Source organism: Oreochromis aureus, linkage group 9 (genome assembly GCF_013358895.1).
Source record: "Oreochromis aureus strain Israel breed Guangdong linkage group 9, ZZ_aureus, whole genome shotgun sequence".
Lineage (NCBI taxonomy): Eukaryota > Metazoa > Chordata > Actinopteri > Cichliformes > Cichlidae > Oreochromis > Oreochromis aureus.
Window position 1 is genome coordinate 28,810,155 of NC_052950.1, and position 21,351 is coordinate 28,831,505.

The 21,351-nt window shown below is 43.5% G+C and overlaps 1 protein-coding gene across 3 annotated transcripts; it reads left to right on the forward strand.

Annotated features, from left to right (window-relative positions):
- The first annotated feature begins 11,363 nt into the window (after window positions 1-11,363).
- LOC120441769 lies at window positions 11,364-20,177 on the forward strand. 3 transcript variants are annotated; one of them, XM_039617162.1, is made up of 8 exons: window positions 11,364-11,496; window positions 12,238-12,297; window positions 13,038-13,170; window positions 17,275-17,457; window positions 17,559-18,172; window positions 18,295-18,604; window positions 18,723-18,891; window positions 19,444-20,177. In XM_039617162.1, exons 4-8 carry the CDS (start codon window positions 17,400-17,402, stop codon window positions 19,613-19,615), a joined length of 1,323 nt encoding a protein of 440 aa, XP_039473096.1. In that variant the 5' UTR covers window positions 11,364-11,496; window positions 12,238-12,297; window positions 13,038-13,170; window positions 17,275-17,399; the 3' UTR covers window positions 19,616-20,177. The 3 variants fall into 3 exon arrangements, with proteins under 3 accessions (XP_039473096.1, XP_039473095.1, XP_039473094.1); XM_039617161.1 differs by lacking the exons at window positions 11,364-11,496; window positions 12,238-12,297; window positions 13,038-13,170 and having other exon boundaries at window positions 17,157-17,457; window positions 18,723-18,894; window positions 19,424-20,177; XM_039617160.1 differs by lacking the exons at window positions 11,364-11,496; window positions 12,238-12,297; window positions 13,038-13,170 and having other exon boundaries at window positions 17,157-17,457.
- Window positions 20,178-21,351: the final 1,174 nt, after the last annotated feature.

A 21,351-nucleotide genomic window follows, 5' to 3' on the forward strand; every position in this document is an offset into this window, starting at 1 on the left:
TTGTGATACAGAGATTTGGATTCTTGTGCATGCAATGTGCATCAAGTAGATAAACAAGAAATTTTGTCAAGATCGAATGTACTTCTGTGTTTACCAACTGCTCCTCAGTCCAAACTGACTTTATGGTTCACACACACACACACACACACACACACACACACACACACACACACACACACACACAGAAAGAGAGAAAGAGAGAAATAGAGATCATTAATGCAGAGGATTGCAGCAGCTTTTGGATTTTCACTCTCTGCTGGATTTTAGATGAACAGTCACATAAATCTCGCTCCAAATTTTTCACCTTTTCTCCAATTAAGATGTGTCTTTAAATCCTTTCTAGTTCGAATAGTTTATTCACATAGTAAAAAAGTAGCTTGGGAACTCAGTAAGTAGGAACAGCGATAGTTTAAAGACATTTTCTAAAAGAAAGAGGATTTCATCATCCACAGTTTGTGAAAACTGCAGTTAAAAACAAATCTGTAAATTCACAAATGATGGACTCTTTTCAGAGCTACGCTTCACGTACTGATTAACATACAGTTCAAAGATGTACATTAGGCTGCAGACTGGTTATGTGGATTTGCTATATGAATATGCTCAAGACTCTGTTTGAGCTAAAAAACTTGAAATATATACATATAATATTAAATCAGTAACATAGATAAAATGTTTTTGGATAACAAACGAGTCACATTTTGAACACTGTTTGAATAATCAAAGAGACAATTATAAAGCACAGGCTACAACAGACATGCTTACCGGGAGCAGAGAAACACGCTGTATTGTCTCTTTTCCATAAGCCACACCAGAAACTCTCTGTGGGGATAGCAAAGTCTGCACCGTGGGAGTGTCTGGACCCTCCATGCCGGTGTTCTGACAAACCATCCTACTTTGGCAAAACGTCCTACCGTAGGTAGTTTCTGCACATTTCTGCTGGCACAGAGTAATTCCAGCACAAACTAAAGTAGGTATGACGGTTTGCCATTTAACGTTGCCCATCAGAGTATACTTGTAGCTTATATTCTTAAAGCCAGGATGGTTTGCCACTTCATTTTACCCGTTAAATTATGCTTATAGGTAACATTCACAAAGGTAGCATGGTTTGGCACTTAATGTCACCCGTCAGAGTATGTTTCTAGCCCTTATTAACAAAGGTAGGATGGTTCGCCACTGAATTTTAGCTGTTAAAGTATGCTTGTAGGGCACATTCACAAAGGTAGGATGGTTTGGCACTTAATTTCGTGTTGTGCACATGCGCAGAAACAACAGGTAGGATGGTTTGTCAGGTAGGATGGATTCCCAGAACACTGGGATCTGCCCCACAACCTCGCACTGGTCCCCAGGGGCACAGCCAACTTGTAAGCCCTAGTTTAGCTCCCGAAAAATATGCTCGAGTTGTTCTTGTGTCCAACAAAAATGAGTTCTAATATGTTTTATTTTTAATGTTACTGCGTTGAAGTTAGCACAATTTAAATTCAAAAAATTATTAGACTCTTAAATGAATGGCATCTTGACGTGGACTCAGTGAACGGCTTAAAAAACTAATACATTGTTTTACATCTTGTGCACTTGATCACACTCCAGTGAAACTCGAAAAGTGGGATAAATCCAGACAGATTATGGAGATGATGACTCGGCATTTGTTAGGGAGAAGTGTAAGTATAGAGAGGAGGAAAATAAAACAGGAAACAATACACAAGGACACAGACTAAGAAACACGGACCTTACACAGGCAGAAATAAACCTAAACCAGAATAAGCTGGAACCTAGAGCATCATCATCATTATCTAGACCAAGAAGATAACCAAAAATACAAAATCAAACTAAGACATGAAAACTCAAAATACTGTGTCTAACTGACCCAGAACCGTGACACTCTTTGGGTAAAAATTAAGCCAACAATCAAGTGTCAAAGGTCGGTTCTAAAAACAAGTCAGTCCCTGAAACTTATTTGTCTCACAGATGCTAATTCGGTCACTGCGGGAATGTTTGAGGAATGTTTTGGGACTGTACCCCTGTCTGACCTTAAAAAAAACTAACTTTGTTGTTACATTACAGCAACATTGAGGAAACACTTAACGGCTGATCATGGAGCAGGATGAATGTCAAAGGGAAAGTCCCTGGGACGCTATGCTTCCATCCGGCGTAGTCATCTGACCGGTCCATGCTATATCGCCCCTCCTGACCCGGAGTGGTATAACGTTTTGTGAAAATTTTGATCAATTCGCGCTCTCTCTCTTTCTCTCTCCCTCTCTTACAAAAATAATAAATTCTCTGGGTTTTTTTCTCATACGTTTATGGTACCCGACGGAGGAAGCATTGACCGGGATGAACCGACGGTCGTCTGACTCCTTCTTGATGTGTGTAAAACAAGACGATTTTCTTTTAGGGTTTCTGTCTATTTTCTGTTAATGGGAAAACCCGTTGTAAAAGTAGCTATAAAAATGAAGAAAAACTCTTTACTTTGGTATGAGTGGCTGCACAAAACCAAAATACCTCATCGGAGTGTTTTAATAAAATTATTTAGTTCTGAGTTCTGATTATGTGCACGGTGTTTTTTTTCCACTAAGGATTATTTTAAACGTACAAGGAGTTGAGGCATGCATGAAATTCTTTGTTAGGTTACAAGCATTAAGAAATACTAATATCGATTAGAGGGGTTGTTGATGCCTTCTTGATCCACGGTGTGTGCAAAATAAGACCGTTGTAAAAGTAGTTCAAAAAATGAAGAAAAACTCTTTACTTTACGTCTGATAAGGAGTGGCTGCACCAAACCAAAATACCTCATCGAGGTGTTTTAATAAAATTATTTGGGATAGAGTTCTGAATACGTGAGCTGCGCTTTTTTCACTAAGGGATATTTTTTTACACATACGAGGAGACGAGTGGGCGGCCTCTAGGTTAATATAAGAAAGTAAAATACATCCGCTATTGAAAAAAGAAATAGCTCTTTACCGAGAAAAAGGTTATCAAGATCATTGTTATAATACTGAAACATTTAAACAGATTTCAAACTATGAGTTTGTCTGTGAAAAACGAACATTCTGTCTGTCTCTATACAGCATGCGCTCCGATCTCCGCTGACTCATCAGAAATCTGCTGCGTCACCCCCCTGAACTTTTCCTCCCCCCAGGAACCGCCCCTCCTTTTTTCCCACCGGATGCGATTAGTGACACATATGGAATCCATTAGATACTTCCGGAGTACTTCCAGTAAGGTCAAAAGGTCAAGGCTAGGGCCATTGTCACAGGTTCAAAATATTGGGGATGGATACAGGAGGAAAACCAAAATAACTACACTGGTCCGGCCGGGTCAAGTCAAACGATGATTTTAATGCACACGTGTGGGAGATGGGACACTGTACGCAGACAGCACCAGATCTCTCACCGAAAACCACACAACAATAGTTTTTATGAACATCAGGGTATTGGCACGCCCCCTCATGTGTAAAGTAGGTACAATACAATCAATGTTGACAACTTTTAACACATTAAAAGAACATCTTCTTCTTCCCGAGGCCAGATCCTTCCCAGTAATCTTCTAACTCTGCTTATCCCCTGGAACAAACAGTCTCTCCTGCAAGCATAATCAAACAGCTACAAGGCCTTGCAAACTATTATTTAAATGTTTGAACTCTCCCCTCTACATGAGTTTAACTGCTGCTTGTGTGTGTGCGCGTGTGTGGCTCGACCTCAGCATTCACTCTGTCTATAAGGACAGAGGCCAACTCTTCATGTGTGCAATAACCTAACTGAAACCATACATGTAATAAATGTTCTAATCAAATGCCACCACTCAAAGCTTAATAAAAAAGAGTATAAATGAATAAAGGATAATGATGAATAACATGATATATGTGTTTTGTAAGCATGTGCGGCCTTCTACGCTCTACGTCACTTCCCTCAATAGATCAGCCAGACATCCCGCTGACTGTAGCTTTTAACCCTTACTGACGTGAGCACAACTCCATAATAAGCACCAAGCGGCAATATGTATAAAGATGATCATGGTTACACCTGTAATGAAAGATTATATGATTATACCAACACCTGTAAATAGAAGATTAACATGAGGTTATAACAATCACTGTAATACAAACGTTAACGTAATGTCAATAGCTTCAATAAATGCGTTAATTCAATGCTTATTATATGATTCTAATGTAATGATAAAATAACAGTAAAATATCTCTTCTCATCATCAATCAAATTGATGACACATGTTGTAGGGTTATGTTTTTTTTCTATAAGGATGTTATGTGTTTGTATACTTTCTGCCCAGTTTGACCCATTTAGCAGAAGTCAGCCTGTTTAAGGCTCTGATATCTATTCTGTATGACTTAAAGCAGTTATGACATGTCTGTTATGACTGTAAAACAATCATGTTTTACAGTCCTGTGGTCTCAGCCTCAGATACTTATTAAATCACACAGAGCTCATGTAGAAACAAATGAACAAAATATGTTCTCCTTCATTTCTGTCAAACAAAGCTGTATGAAATGTTTCCAATTGTTAGTATCATGGTTGCTAGGCAACCTGGGCAGCGCGACGGAGGCTAGACGTCCCATTTCACAAGCCTACAAGCCTCGCACTTCCGGCCTTAGCGGTCTTTGAGTACGCGGCCCTTGAGGACCGTTAAGGCTGCGTACTTTAAGGCTGCAGACCCTGAATTGGGATACAGCCCTGGTCTGATTGGGGAGGGGACCAGAGCAAACTACGGAGTCCGACATTGTTTTGGCAAAATTACACACTGATGCAATATTGATTTTAGTGACCTCCGATTGGCGTAACCGGGTGTTGATTGATTGATTGATTGATTGATTGATAATACTTTATTCATCCCAAGGGAAATTGGGTTAACCCTCGCAGGCTCAAATTAAGTTTTTGTTGCTAATGCACAACCGAGTCCTGCAGTGATACTTCTGAGTAAAAAAAAACAACTCATAAAATATATATGTGGGGTAATCAGGTTGTTAGTTTTTAACTGTTCCAAATTGGCAACGCCTGCCTCGAGCGGGTTAAGGCTGCCAGCCTTGCCAGCGCCATCTTACCCTCCCAACCATACATACATTACACAAACATCACATGATTCCAGTCAGTATCAGCAGATTCTTGAGAACAATGTTGAAGAATCAGTGACAAAGTTGAAGTTGTGCTGGGGCTGAAATTTCAACAAGACAACAATCCTAAAAACTGCTCAAAATCTAGTAAGGCATTCATGCAGAGAAACAAGTACAATGTTCTGGTATGGCCATCTCAGTCCGCAGACCTGAATATTATTGAAATTCTATGGTGTGACTTAAAGTGGGCTGCTCATGCTCAAAAACCACAAAAACTGGCTAAACTGGAGATGTTGTGGAGATGGTCCAAAATACCTTCAACCAGAATCCAGACTGTCATTGGAAGCGATAGGAAGCAATTAGAGGCTGTTATTTCTGCAAAAGGTGGATCTATTAAATATTGATGTAAATTTTTTGTTGGGGTGCCCAAATTTATGCAGCTGGCTAATTGAAGATTACGAAATGGTAATCTTAAACCTCTAGATTAAGGTCTGTTGTCAACCACTAAGAGAAGAAGCAGTTTTTGTAAAGACCACTCATTAAATACTATTAAAGACAAAGTCACAGGGAGAAGTTCTTTTGAATGTGGCCACAAATTAATTTAATTTACAGGTGCTGCGCTGCAGTGGTTTGAATCATATTTATCTAATAGACTCCTATTTGTGCACGTAAATGGAGAGTCCTCTTCACACACTAAGGTCAATCCTGGTGTTCCACAGGGTTTAGTGCTAGGACCAATTCTGCTTACATTAAACTTTCTGCTTCTTAATTCAGATAAAACTGAGGTTATTTTACTCAGACCTGAAAATCTTGAAATATTTTCTGATTCTTGAAATATGGTATCTAACCAGATTCTTACTCTGGATGGCATTACCTCGGCCTCCAATTTTATAAATAAAATTGAATTGAAGAGGTGTCATCGTGGATATCCCTAATCACGGCACTAGGTTAACTGAAGTAGAACAACGTGTGAGCAAACTTGAGACAGTAACTGTGGACCTGAGAGATACGCTAATTTGCTGTCTGGACCAGCAGAAAACTCTCCAGACCAAAGTCACGGACCTGGAAGGAAGATGCGTCGCAACAATCTCTGTATATATGGAATTAAAGAAGGTGCTGAGGGCAATGATATGATGGCATTCAGTACAGCTTAAAGAAAGAACTTGCCCTTCTGGAAAATGAGGATTTGCAGATTCAGCGTGCTCACGGATCACTGGGACCAAAGCCGCAAGACACAGTGATTGCAAGGTCTACTCAGGTTAATGTTCAGAGGTATGACATAAAAGACAAAATTCCAAGAGCAGCTTGGGCTAAGAACATTTCTTATGAGGGCAAAACTAGACTATACAGCCCTGCTAGAGCACTAAGTGTCACGGGGTGCCGAGGCAGGCCGTGTGTGAATATAAATGGACCCAAAATGCAGACTGCTTCAGTTGTGAGCGAGCTTTATTAACAAAAGGGAAAACCAACAAGGACGAGGAGGAAGGAAACCAAATCCTAAGAATAAACTAAACTGGGAAAAGCTACACAAAAACTAACCTGAAACCTTGAGGTGAGAAACGTAGATGCAGGGAGAATACACCAGAACATGACGGGGAGCAACACAGACGAACCAGCAACGAGGACGAGGTAACACACACTATAAATACACACGCCAGGAATCAGAGGACGGGAAACAGGAGGGGAACACACCTGGAAGACATCACAACTGACGAGGCAGGGGAAAACGTAAACAGAACACACTGACATAAGACACAGACCTTCACAATAAAACAGGAACTACACGTACAAGGACACACACGGGCCGAACAGTGTAAACACTAAAGAGAGGAAGAACAGAACCAAAATCACACTAAATAGAAAAACACAAAACGCTGGGTCAAACGGACCCAGGATCATGACAGTACCCCCCCGTCAAAGGCTGGCCCCAGACAGCCCAACAAGGAAACAAAACAGCCAGAAAAAACAACAAACAACCCGACCAGGGCGGGCGGTGGGGGTCCAGGACGGAGGGCTCGAGGCAAACCCAAAACAGGAGCACAAGGAAGCAACAAACAAAACACGAGTCCCAAAACCAAAAGAAAAGAAACACACCAGAGCCCAAGAAAACAAAGTCCAAAACAGAACACCTCAGGGGGCCGGCAGTGAGGACGGCAACGTGGACACGGTTCAGGGGGCCAGCCAGGGGGCCGACAGCACCGGAGCCCAAACAGTTCAGGGGGCCGGCCGTGCGGAAGGCAACGGCGGCGACGTGGAAACAGTTCAGGGGGTCGGCCAGGGGGCCGACAGCACCGGAGCCCAAACAGTTCAGGAGGCCGGCCGTGCGGAAGGCAGCGGCGGCCCCGTGGAAGCAGTTCAGGGGGCCGACCGTGAGGACGGCAATGGCGTCGTCGTTGGCAAACGACGTGATGGAGCTGGTCCGGAGGCCGACCGTGCGGAAGGCAACGGTGGCGACTCAGGCGAAGGGAGTCTGGGGGCCGCCCACGATGGTGATGGCGCCTGGCCAGTGGCCTGGAAAGTGGCCGGTTAGCTGAAGGCGAAGACACGGAGGCTGGACCAGACGGGGCTGAAGACACGGAGGCTGGACCAGACGGGGCTGAAGACACGGAGTCTGGACCAGACGGGGCTGAAGACACGGAGGCTGGACCAGACGGGGCTGCTGCAGGCGAGGGTGAAGACCCGGAGGCTGCTGCAGGCGAGGGTGAAGACCCGGAGGCTGCAGCTGGCGAGGGTGAAGACCCGGAGGCTGCCGCTGGCGTGGCTGATGAGGCTGCAGCTGGCGTGGCTGATGAGGCTGCAGCTGGCGTGGCTGATGAGGCTGCAGCTGGCGTGGCTGATGAGGCTGCAGGCGGCGGCGTGGAAGCCGGAGACGGAGGTGCTGCAGCTGGCGTGGATGAAGAGGCTGCAGCTGGCGTGGACGAAGAGGCTGCAGGCGACGGCGTGGAAGCCGGAGATGGAGGCGCTGCAGCTGGCGAGAATGAAGAGGCTGCAGCTGGCGTGGAAGCCGGAGACGGAGGCGCTGCAGGCGGCGGCGTGGAAGCCGGAGACGGAGGCGCTGCAGGCGGCGGCGTGGAAGCCGGAGACGGAAGCGCGGCAGGCGGCGGCATGGAAGCCGGAGACGGAAGCGCTGCAGGCGGCGACGTGGACGGTGAGGCTGCAGCTGGCGGCAGCGTGGAAACCGGAGGCGGAGGCGCTGCAGCTGGCGGCGGCGTGGAAGCCGGAGGCGGAGGCGCTGCAGCTGGCGGCGGCGTGGAAGCCGGAGACGGAGGCGCTGCAGCTGGCGGCGGCGTGGAAGCCGGAGACGGGGGCGCTGCAGTTGGCGGCGGCGTGGAAGCCGGAGACGGGGGCGCTGAAGGCTGGACGGGTCCCTTGGATCCTCCAGCGAAGACTGACGACGAAGGCCGGAGCGGTCCCTCGGACCCTCCAGCGGAGACACGAGACGAAGGCCGGAGCGGTCCCTCGGACCCTCCAGCGAAGACTAGAGACAAAGGCCGGAGCGGTCCCTCGGACCCTCCAGCAGAAGCCATCACTAAGCCAGCAGCCATGAAGGCCACTAGCAAACACGAAAGCAACTGGCACTGCACTGAGCACTGGCTCTGCCCAGGCAACGCTGACATGATGTGGTACTCAGGGGGCTGCTTAAACTGCAGGGGTCCAGAATCAGCTGGGGACTGACACCTAGCCTCTGGGGAAGCCCTGGAGTGGCAAACTGTACCAACGGCGGCTAAACCCTGAAAAGTACACTGAGAAGACGTAAGACTTCCTCCCTGCGTGGAGTGAACGGGTGAACCTGGTGGCACTGGGGCCTGAACTACAAGTAACGGTGACACTGGAGGCACAGGGGCCTGGACTACAGGCGGCACAGGGGCCTGGACTGCGGGTGAAACTGGGAGCACTGGAGACTGAACTACAGGTGACACTAGAGGCCCTGGAGACTGAACTACAGGTGACACTGGAGGCCCTGGAGACTGAACTACAGGTGACACTGGAGGCCCTGGAGACTGCGCTTCAAGTGACACAGGAGACTGCGCTTCAGGTGACACAGGAGACTGCACTTCAGGTGACGCAGGAGACTGCACTTCAGGTGACGCAGGAGACTGCACTTCAGGTGACACAGGAAACTGCACTGGAGACTGAGCTGAAAGGGGCGCTAGAGACTGAGCTGAAAGGGGCGCTAGAGACTGCGCTGAAGGTGAGTGAGCGGCTGACACTGGAGACTGAGTGGAGAGTGGCTGCTTAGCAGCTAACTGAGCTAAGAGTGGCTGAGCAGGCGATAAGCTGTTTACATTGTTATCTGCCGCACAAAACACTGCCACGGAATAAACAGTTCCACAATCCACAACGGAAAAAGAGTCCTCACTCACCACAGCCGGCGATTTAGAAGTCCGAACGTCCGGCTGTGGGGTGGCGCGCCGGCGGCGCGATCGACGTTTCTTCCCCGCAGCCGGCTCCGGCAGGCTGGGTAAACTCGCATCCGGCAGGTGAGGCTGACGCGGCTGCTCCGGGGTGGCTGCCGGCGGTTGCTGCTGGACCAAGTCCGATATTTCCCGAGCTCGCGCCGCCTCCCGGGCTTCATACAAGTTGGCCAATAAGTCCGAACATCCTCTGACCTGGCGGTCCTAACAGAAGCGAAACGCAATATTGTGTCAGGACAATTCACTATTTATGCACAATAAATAAAGGAGCATAGTGACAATTTCTGTTCAGCGCCAGACTTGCTTGTAACCTATATCACCAATTATGTTAAGAAAAATGACGTATTAACTACTACAAAACACTGACCTTTGTGGGAATGCTTGGAGCAGACTAACATGTGAGCTGGAGTGTTCTGAGACGTTATATTTGGTATATCCAGACCATCCGTCGGCTCTTGCTTCGGAAACATGGCTTAAAAAATTTCTCTTCAACGACATAATCCGATAAAAAAAAAAAAAAGATCTCTTTACCCGTCGGCTTCCCGTGGCTGTCATGCGACCGGCTATTGCAGTTAATAATACAACAGCTTCTTGCCATTTTTTGGGTTTCTTTTTATCGCTGTGTAACTGAGTTCAATTGAAAGCCTGCGTGCGCTAGTACCTCTTGCCACAAGTTCCCAGAATCCTTTGCGGTTTTACCCCTGAATGACGTCACATTTTCAATCTCTATCCTGGTGGGCCGGTCTCTAGTCAAAATGCCCGGGCCGATTTTTTGTCCCAGTCCAGCCCTGCATCTGACCCTCTCACATGTTCAGCACTTTGGTATACCACTGGTTTTTAAATGTGCTATATAAATAAAGTTTATTGTTGTTGTTGTTGTTAGTAGGACAGAGATCAAGAGTATAATACGGCACAAAATGAAGGAAAGGTAGCAAAGGCGATGAGAGGAAGAGAGGAAAGGGCGATGGTTTTACGGTGTGCACTGTAAAAAATGGCTGTGAATTTGACATAAAAACCATGTAAAATCCCTACAGAAAAGTATAGTAAACTCAAAAACACAATTTTCCTGCTTCAATCACAGTGGACTTTTGTAAACTATTAAATATAATGTTTTTGTTATATTTACAACATCAATCTGTGATTATAATCAAATTTATTGGTTAAAACTACAAATACTTCGAACAAAAACAGTGAAATACCTTAATACTTATAACAAAATAGTTATGTTAATTTGACATGCAAATATTGTAAAAATTATAGTTTTAGTCAGTCTTTTTTGAAAAATACAAGAATTATATGTAAGTCACTTTACAACTGCATGGATGTACTGGGCCTACTTTTAACATGATTCATGAAATGATGCAAATTCAGGGATAGGACTAATAAAAATGTTTTCACAGAAGATGTCATTGTGAACCTGAGAGGTTGCCTCTCTATTTATAGGCTATATAAAAATATACAATTAAAATTGTTTACATTATGTGTTTTTTTTTTTAAATCATTCGGGCTATTTGCAGCCTTTTGTAGAGTAACCTATAAGAAATTATTATTTAACACCTAAGTAATGCTTCTGTTCAGTCATAATGCTTGTATTCTTTATGTTTCTTTTAATTGCAATGTGATACTTAGACTAGACTACTGTTTTGGGTTAGGCCAGCAATGTCTCATTATTACAGGCTAAACAAAGTTACAGTGCCTCCCATAGGATTTCTATGGTTCACAGAGCTGTAAGCTACTGTAGGCTACTCTCTGTTGCACTGAGTGCGCCTAATTTTGAATGTGCAAAATATGTCTGAAGCTCGTCTCTGATTGGATAATGACGTGAGGGCGGGAGGAGAAGAGCGCCTAGTTCACGACTATAGCTAACGAGCCAGCACGCACCATTTGCAGAGTGGAGAGAGAGAAGACCGGAGCAGAAAACGTCGAACTTTTAGCAACTAAGTTTTTCGGACAAATTACAAACATACGATTTCAAGTGTTTTTTGAGGATCTGTGTTTGTTCGTCAGAAAGTTTGCACGGTAAGTTTAATATCTTGGTGACTTTTTTTCGAGATAAAAGCACCAGTTGATATTTAGACCAATGCTTGATAACCTAGCGCTAGCATGCTAGTTCAGCTGAAAAGCACGAGCAAACTTTTGAAATACTAAAAATGATCATCTGCGTCTTTTGTAAAAAGGTATTGGTCACATTAAGAGGCTATATACTACATTGCAGAGTGCATAAGAATTAGCCTTGTTGTCTTTTTAAATGTGTTGGCGCCAATTGCAGTCAAACATTCACCACGTACTCTGCTTTCAAGGGGCATTTTTTATCGTGTGCACAATGCACCTGCACTTCAAGCTACTCCTAAAGCTCTTGTTGCAGATTTAAAATGTGCGGTTTCATTATGTGCCCGCCATTTTCAAACAGTGAAAGAGCTAGTGTCTCACTTAAATGATCATATTGCAGAGGGCAGGTCTGTGACATGTCCAGTAAGTGGTTGTAAGCATGTGTTTACAAAAAAGTCATCATTTACTTCTCACATGTGTAGGAAGCATAAAGCATGTTCCCCAGATGGTATTGATGACATGTACAAGGAATGTCAACCTCAGCCCCCAAATGACAGTACAGAATATTCAGAAAACACACATGAAGCCATGCCATCTGCTAGTTCAGCCAGTGATATGCCAGAGAACGATAGTCAGTCTTATCTCAGAAACATGTGTCTCTTTTACCTTAAACTGCAAGGCCAGCTGCTAATTCCTGCCTCTACTATACAGACTATTGCTGAGGAAATGCAGAATGTGCAAGAATTGGGTCAAGCCTACACAATAAATAAGGTAAGTTGTTTACTAAAAAATGAAATGAACCTATCAGATGAAGCAGTCACTAAAATCTGTGACTGCATTAAAGAGTCAGATTTGTTCTCTGCTTGCCATCAGGGACAACTAGGAACAACACACACCAGAAATCAAACATTCAAAAAAATGTTTAAATACACAGAACCCAAGAAGGTGCCATTGGGAATGGATGAAAACATGACAGAAAAATTTGCTTACTACATACCAGTGGGAGAAACTCTGAAGAGCTTTTTAGAGTCACAGTTATGGAGGAATACACAGTCACAACAGTTTGGGGGTCCTGATGTAGAGATTTTTAAGGATTTATATGATGGAAAAAATTTCAAATATCACCAGTTCTTTAATGAAAACCCTGAAAGCCTCAAACTGATTTTGTACCAAGATTCATTTGAGGTAGTGAATCCCCTGGGTTCTGCTAAAAAGACGCACAAACTTCTTGCAGTCTATCTGTCATTAGCAAATTTACCCATTCATTTGCGTTCAAATACAGATAATATGTTTTTAGTCTTGTTGTGTGTTGAGAATGACTTCAAGCGTTTTGGAATAGCCAAAGTTTTTTCAGAGTTGTTGGCAGATCTGAAATCCTTGGAGACAGATGGAATAGATGTAGATGGAGAAACAGTAAAAGGGGGTCTTTACTGTATTGCTGGGGACAACTTGGGTTCTCATTGCATAGGAGGGTTTACAGAAAACTTCAGCTGCTCTCAATATTTTTGCAGGTACTGTGAAGTAACACGAAGTGAGTTTTATGCTGATCCGAATGCCTGTGGTCCTCCACGCACTCCAGAGACATATGACGCGGTTGTTGCTGATCTCCAGTCTGAAACTATCCAAGACGTCAGAGGAATAAAGGTAAACTCCATCTTCAATACCCTTCAGTCTTTTCACGTATCCCAGCCTGGTCTCCCACCTTGTCTAGGTCATGACCTCTTTGAAGGAGTTGTGTCATATGATCTAGCACTGTACCTGAAGAACATTATAAAAAATAAAAAATGGTTCACATACTCCCTTTTAAACAGACGCATTAAACAGTTTAAATATAAAGGATCCGAAGCACTTACAAAGCCATGTACTGTCAAACCTGACGGATCCAAATTATCAGGGCAAGCCGTTCAAAACTGGAACCTCTTGAGATTGCTGCCAGTTTTGATTGTACAAAAGTACAAAACCATGAGGATGAAGTATGGCAGTTAGCTCTCCAGTTGAAAGACATTGTGGATCTTATTTGTGCTCAGAGCATTTCCTTGTCCCAGATAGCATTTGCTGACATTTTGATCCAAGAATATTTGGAGATGAGAAAGATGTTGTTTCCTGGAATTCAACTAAAACCCAAGCACCACTATTTGCGCCATTATTCAGCACTGTGGTTGAAGTTTGGTCCATTGATGAGGTTATGGACGCTTAGGTTTGAATGTAAACACAGTTACTTTAAAAGATGTGCCAGACACTTGAAAAGCTTCAAAAATATTAGTCAAACTTTGTCAACACGTCATCAGATGTATCAGGCTTATCTTTTAGCTGGGCAAGAATGCCGTGAACTGCTGCAAGTGAAGGAGAGCTGTGTGTTTTATCCCAACCTCTACAGTGACACTATTCAGCATGCAGTCAGGGAGTTAGCTTTTTCAGAAAGCAATACCACAGTTACCACAGACATTCAGTACAAGGGCACTGCATATAAAAAGGGACAGTTTCTTGTGTACAGAAATGACGAGTGTATGGAGTTTGGTGAACTTCTACTCATCTTGATTCAAAATGACACATCTGTGTATGTTCTAATGGATATCCACAAAGGCATCTTCCTCTCAGAATACCATCTGTATTCTGTGACAAAGGACAGTCTTGGGTTACAGTGTATCAACATTAATGACCTGCCTGATTTCTATCCTTTGGTATCATACATTCTTGAAGGATACCGAGTCATTCCGCAAAAGCACAGTATTGTGGCAAAATAATGTCCAACTAATAGCTCACTTCTCACTGTAAATAGTTTAACATTAATATAAGTGTTACCTGATCCATACCCTGCTCCATTAAGTGTATGAACTGTATGTGATTTTCTATTTTGTTTGGAGGTGGCATTTCTTCTTCAGTGCAACTCCAAAAGTTGAATCTGTTCATCTGGACGTAGTGTTTTGTGGGAGAAACGTTTCGTCACTCATCCAAGTGACTTCTTCAGTCTCAGCTGACTGCAGGTTTCCCCAAACCTTATAAACAGTACATTTACATAATGACTGAAACCAGCCCACTGAAGGAACAATGGGCTGTGAGGTCAGTTCCTTAATCATAATTATGCAAATTCCCATGACCATTGATCAACAATCACTGACCAAAACCCACTGATCAAAGACACTGATCAATGGCCATGAGTACCATTCACAGAGAGTTGGGGAATGGCTGCAATCACAGCATTGTAAGATGGTGGAAGATGTACCCTTAGGCCCCCTCCTCGATTCAGAGATGGTCTTTCCCTTTTCACGTAAATGACCTCCTTGACTCTGCGCTCAAACCAGCGTTCCTCCCTGTCCAGGATGTGTACATCCTCATCGTTGAAAGAGTGTCCACTGGCCTGTAGGTGTAAATAAACTGCAGAGTCCTGGCCTGATGAGGTTGCTCTTCTGTGTTGTGCAGTGTTGGGGAGTAACGGAATACATGTACCGCCGTTACGTATTCAGAATACAAAATATGAGTAACTGTATTCCGTTACAGTTACCGTTTAAAAAGGTGGTATTCAGAATACAGTTACTTTGTTGAAATAAATGGAATACACGGCGGTACTTCCCTGTTTCATATTGTCGCGGGTCAGGACTGTTTGGGTTTGTTTGACAGCTACGTTCTGTTGTTCCAGGCGGCAGCGTTCACGGTTGCCATGGCTACAGGGTGACGCCTCTCTGCGTGTTTCCTGGGTGAGAGAGCGCTTTTTTGTTGTTGTTGTTGTTGTGCTAAGCTAAAAGGCAGAATGCTACAGGCATAGCTCTAAAGCATGTAGCCTGATGGGCAGTGTAGTCCGTGCTGCAGGGAGAATGGACTACCATACCCGTTATGTGTCTGTGAGCGAGGGAGGGAGAGAAAGGAAAAGTCTGAGCTGTCACGGAGCAAAAACGGGAGCTGGAAGCATGTAAATATAATAATAACCACAGCAGCCAAGAAGAGTGCCTGACAAGCCCATTTGTAAGTAAGCTATTAAGACTCAACTGTACACTGTGTTCGTGTTTTCCTCCAGAAAAAATAAGTTCTGTTGGAGCAGCCTTTCAACGCCTCTCTCTGGCAAGCAAAGTTGACCCAGACAACAAAGTAAAGCTAGTTTTCGGCTACCAGCCCGACACGAACCCGACGTATTAGCCAGAGGTCCCTTTACTACGTTTGGAGCCGCGGACCTTCAGTAACAGTAATAAATCACAGCAATAGGACATTCATGTAGTTGTAAACAGCATGATAATATATTAAGTATTCCAAAGTATTCAGAATACGTTACTCTCATTGAGTAACGTAACGGAATACGTTACAGAATACATTTTGGGGCATGTATTCAGTATTCTGTAGTGGAATACATTTTAAAAGTAACCTTCCCAACACTGGTGTTGTGCCATCCGCTTCGCTAGAGGTTGTTTGGTTTCCCCGATGTATAAATCCTGGCAATCCTCCTGGCACTTAACAGCGTACACTATGTTACTCTGTTTGTGTCGGGGACCCGATCCTTGGGTGGACCAGTTTTTGGCGCAGCGTATTTTGGGGTTTAAAAGCCACAGAGACCCGGTGTTTAGAAAAAATGCGTCTCAACTGTTCCGATACTCCTGACACATATGGGATCACTACAGGTTTTCGCCTGGGCAGCGGTTGTCCTTCTCTCCTGGATCGGCTGGAGCTTTCTTTAGGTGCCTTCCCAGCTTTGACAAACGTCCAGCTGGGATAACCACATTTACTCAGGGCCTTCTTGATGTGCTGTTCTTCTGCCTCCCTGGCCGCTGTGTCAGTGGGGATGGTGTTCGCTCTGTGTTGTAGCGCCCTGATGACACCCAGTTTGTGCTCCAGTGGATGATGAGAGTCAAACCTTAGATACTGATCCGTATGCGTGAGGTTTACGGTACACGCCAGCTTTTAGATGTCCCCATTACTGATGGAAATCTCACAGTCTAAGAAGGCTAACCTGCCACTTTTCATATCCTCCCTGGTGAATTTGATGTGTTGATCCACCGAGTTAATGTGATCCGTGAAATGTAGTACATCCTGAGATTTGATTTTCACCCAGGTGTCATCCACATATTTGAACCAATGGCTTGGTGGTGTTCCAGGGTAGGATAGCAACGCCCTCTTTTCCACTTCTTCCATGTACAAATTGGCCACAATGGGTGAAACTGGGGAGCCCATGGCACACCCATGTTTCTGCCTGTAGAACTGACCCTTGTATGTGAAGTAGGTGGAATGAAGACACAGTTCCAAAAGCAAACACACTTGGTCGATGCTGAGAGTGGTCCTGTTGCTGAGGTTGGTGTCATCCTGTAATCTCTTATGGACTACCTCCAACGCTTCCATGACTGGGATGCAAGTGAAGAGAGATGTAACGTCGTACGAGACCATGGTTTCATCTGCCTCCATAATGACATCTCTCACCTTCTCAACAAAATCCAGGGTGTTCTGGATGTGGTGTTCAGAGCTGCCCACCAGCGGGTTGAGGATCGAAGCCAGAAACTTGGAGATGTGGTGACCGAGTTGATCATGCAGACAATTGTAGGCTGGTTTCAGTCATTATGCAAATGTACTGTTTATAAGGTTTGGGGAAACCTGCAGTCAGCTGAGACTGAAGAAGTCACTTGGATGAGTGACGAAACGTTTCTCCCACAAAACGCTACGTCCAGATGAACAGATTCAACTTTTGGAGATTTACTTTCCTGGATGATTGAGAATGCATCAAGACGTTCTTCAGTGCAAGTATGAGTGACTCAGAGCGAACCTTCCTAGATGTCGCCATCACGGAAGTCCTACCAGAACTTCAAGCGGTGAACAAAAACATCCTGGAAGAGCACTTGCAGTCCATTGGAGTTGAGACAAGTGATGATCTACTCTTTGTAACGGAGGCAGATTTGATGACAGTATTAAGACCTGTACAAGCAAGAAAGCTTCTTTCTGCTTGGAAACAGAAATGTAAGTAAAAACAACATACAACTATTCAAAATTAAAAGTAGAGATGGTCATGGACAGACATACAGTGTGAATCATAATTGTATTTTTTTTGTAATTTAAAGACCAAACTCCAAAGAACAGCTCGCCATCATCTGTGGAAGCCTCACCCACCCAGTCGCTGTCATTGCTCTCTGTTTCACCCCAAAGTCTATCGTCGACCTCCTCCAGCAGCCCAGGATGTGACACACATTGGGATGACAACTTTGAAATTCCATGGAGTAAACTTCCTGCAGAAGTGATGCATTTTCTGGAGAGGGGGAGGCAAATGGTCCGGATTGTTGTGACTGAGTTGATGGAAAAATGCCCTCATGTAGGTAGAAAACATTCAATTGACGTTGCAAAAAAAATGGTGGCAAAATATCCCAATTCTCTGCAAGATGTAATAGAGGGTGATATTGTTGGCGCAGGCTACCTTTCCCTTGTCAAACAGTTGCAGAACAGAATTGAAAATGTAAGGCGCACTTCAACACCCAAAATAAGAAAAAGAAAACATCAGACTGACTCAGACCACACAGACGAGATCCCTTTGGAAGAAAGAGCAGCAATGCAGGATACATACGGGTGCATTAAATGGAATGTAGAATTTCTGCCTCTTGAAGAAACTCCAGAGAGCCAACAGCAAAAGATGGAAAAACTCAAGGTGATGTTCCAGCAAGCTGACGCCAATCCAGAAGAGGTATAATGAAGTCCACTTATTACACACAATGTCAAAATGTCAATCAAGGGAAAAGTTTCAAATGCCTTAGAGAGGAGTGGCCGTTTTGGTTTGATGAACTTGGCATGTCTGTCCACTTCAAGGAACTTACTGGGATTGACCTCAAAGAGACATTCACACGAAATTTGGATTTGAAGGGGAAAAGGCTTCTGGACTACTTGACCACAGTTGCTGTCAGCAAAAGCAAGGCGTTCCTTCAGACTTATGCAAGGCTTCAGAGGATGTGGGGACTGCAGAGTGGCTGCTCAGATGATATGAAAGAGATGGTCCTGCTTCTGCTCAGCTACTTTGAAGAGAAGGAGGAGTCCATGCTTTTCTGTGTTGAAGATACATGTCTGGCAGATGAGGTACAACTGGAGCAAGTGCCTCTGACACCCACTATTATTGTGTGTGGTAAGTCTGTTTCATAGCTCTCTCTCTCTCTCTCTTTTTTTTTTTAAGTGCACTTTTTATAAAATGTCATGTGACTGCCGTGCTTATTGATATAACCTGTTAAATAATTTGTTCACAGGACAGTCCTGCTCTTCCTCAAGAAGATACATGCTGAGTATTGATCGGAACCTCGTCAGCACAAACATAGCCTCCTTCATTTCTGCACTGTGCCTCATGTTTGGGAGCTACTACAATTTTAACATCCATTATCCATCTGAGCTGGCTTCCACTCTAGAGTTTCTTCAGAGGTGAGCAAATATGGCTTTGTTATTTCTCATAACTCAGACTCTGGGATCTGGAGTCTGGCTTTGATGTGGTTGGAGTCCAGGTCTGGCTCTGAGTCTCGGTCGGGTTTGGAGCCGGATTCAGTGTGTGTGTGTGTGGTTTTTGTTTGTTTGTTTGTTTTGTTTGTTTTAATAAAATAACAGTCTGAATCCGGGTCCAAGCCTGGCCGAGACTCAGGGCTAGACCAAAAGTTAGCTGACGTCTGGTCTGATTACCTATAACCTTTGCTTTGGATTTTAAAAATGCTAAAGTGTGGTATATCACTGCAAAAGACACTTGTGAAGGGTGCCAATACGTTTGATCATGCATTGTTCACTTCCCCACAGCATTTTGGTTATACTTTGTCTTGAACGTGGTGAAACCAGTTGTTGTTGCAGTTTGGCCATGACTGTGTATATATGCGTATATACTTAATTTTTACTTACTCTGTACTTGTATTTTAACTGATCAATTATAAAATGCTTAATAAACATTTATGATTTTATTCTACCGGTGTTTCTTCTCCATAAACCCAGAAAAAGGAACCAAAGTAGAGAACAAAAACTCAAAGCGTCGTCTCAGTGTGAACCCTCGAGTCCTCACCCTGATTCAGGATCTCGCCGACCACGAGTGGCGCTAAGCCTAAATCTTGACTCTCTGTGGACTGTTAGTTTTACTTTGTTAATTTTGTTCCACAATGTGTACTGAAACCTTTTACTGGTCGAATGCATGAAGCCAATTCATGAAGATGTTCTTGCTTTGAAGGAATGTTCTTTATAAAAAAACAAAACAAAAAAAAACATGCTGCTACTGCAGTGTTTCTAGACTACATGTGTAGTTTTGTTTCACCACGTGGTTTTCCTGATGTGTTTTCTGACCAAGGCCATGGTTGTGGTGACAGCAGGGTGCGTGTTGCGTTGCATGGTCATTATGATCATTTTTGGCACAATATGTGATTTTTGTTTTAAAGGAATGTTCCACAGCTTTTATAGCTTGTATTTTGATTGAATTGTGTAGTTGCTGTGTGCCTTGCATATTGTGTTAGTTGGAAAAAATGCATCCAATTGCTGTCATTTGGCTAATCTGGCTGCAAAATAAATTTCCCAAAAGTGATATTTTCCTCTCTTGTGTTTTCTCAAGATGTATTTTTGCATGTTTGGGTGTAGGCGTAGCAGTAATAAATTTCCTGGTTTATGGTTAAAATTTTACATTAAAACATAAAAATACAGCATAGTAATAGATTTTATGTATAATATACAGAGCAGCTCAGTTTCACCGTTCTACCATTTTAAATTAGTTTTTTGTTCAATATTTCCCTGTTAATTTTACAAATTATGGATCCACAATAAGCATTTATTACTTGTAAAAGATACAGGAAATAATCTATTTATATATAACATCAATGTGTGAAATTAACTTCTTTTTTCTGTAGATTTAACAGTTTTGATGTGAGTTTCATTCACTGTAAATCAATTTACATATTGCATCTGTAAAGCAATATACAGGGTTCGTACGGGTGCTTGAAATCCTGGAAAGTGCTTGAATTCTAATGTCCTCTTTTCAAGGTTGGGAAAGTGCTTGAATTTCAGATGTGGTGCTTAAAAGTGCTTGAAAATGTAACTGTATTTCATTCACAATAAATAGCTATCTGATTGAATTTTTTTCTTATCAGATAGAGAAATAAAATGAGTCACAAAAAGCAAAAGCAATTTTTCCTCGCCTGGGCTGCCCTGCGTCTGTTTCAATATGTGACCCCGCCCCTCCCTCGGACAGTTGGGGATGAGTGCGCTAACATACCTGTAGGTTGCTGTTTTAATGCTTTTAATTTTTTTAATGATGGAAAACAACAATGGCGGAGTTTGCACTCTCTGGTCGCATGATAGGTGAGTCCTATTGCAGTATGGCAGCGCTGTTACGGAATATGCTGTGAACTTAGCTAACATTACTTAGCAGTAATATGAGTAATTTACTCAAGTGAAAGCTTTAAACATTAGCCCGATACATAACTAGCTAACTTTAGGCTTTCTGATTAACCCTCTGGGGTCGACGGACCCAGATCCTCCATTTCAACTTGGGTCGAACGTGCTGACTTCAATCTATATACCAGTTTTTTAAAATTGTGTTGATAGGTCACGTAAAACCGATTTTTTTTTGTTTTGTTTTGTTTTGTTTTGTTTTGGGGGGAGGGGTCTGAATACAACAGTGGCGTTTTCTCCGGGAAGAAACGGTAAAAACTGTGTTTTTATGGAGAGCGCTAGCAAACACGCTTTGCTTGTGAATGAAAAAAGAAAAACACTCCTTCCCTATTGGTGGGAAAATGTACCATGTCGACCAATCAAAAAATGATACAGCAACATGTGGTATTTGGTTGTTGGGAAGAGAGGGAAGAGAGAGAGCGATAAAGAGAGAAAGTTTTGATACGTGAGAGATTTGTGACGTTTATC

Coding starts and splice junctions, on each gene's coding strand:
- LOC120441769 (XM_039617160.1), top strand. CDS start 17,247: ATGAGTGACTCAGAGCGAACCTTCCTAGATGTCGCCATCACGGAAGTC. Junction 18,173..18,294: donor CTGACGCCAATCCAGAAGAG/GTATAATGAAGT, acceptor GTCCACTTCAAG/GAACTTACTGGGATTGACCT. Junction 18,605..18,722: donor ACCCACTATTATTGTGTGTG/GTAAGTCTGTTT, acceptor ATTTGTTCACAG/GACAGTCCTGCTCTTCCTCA.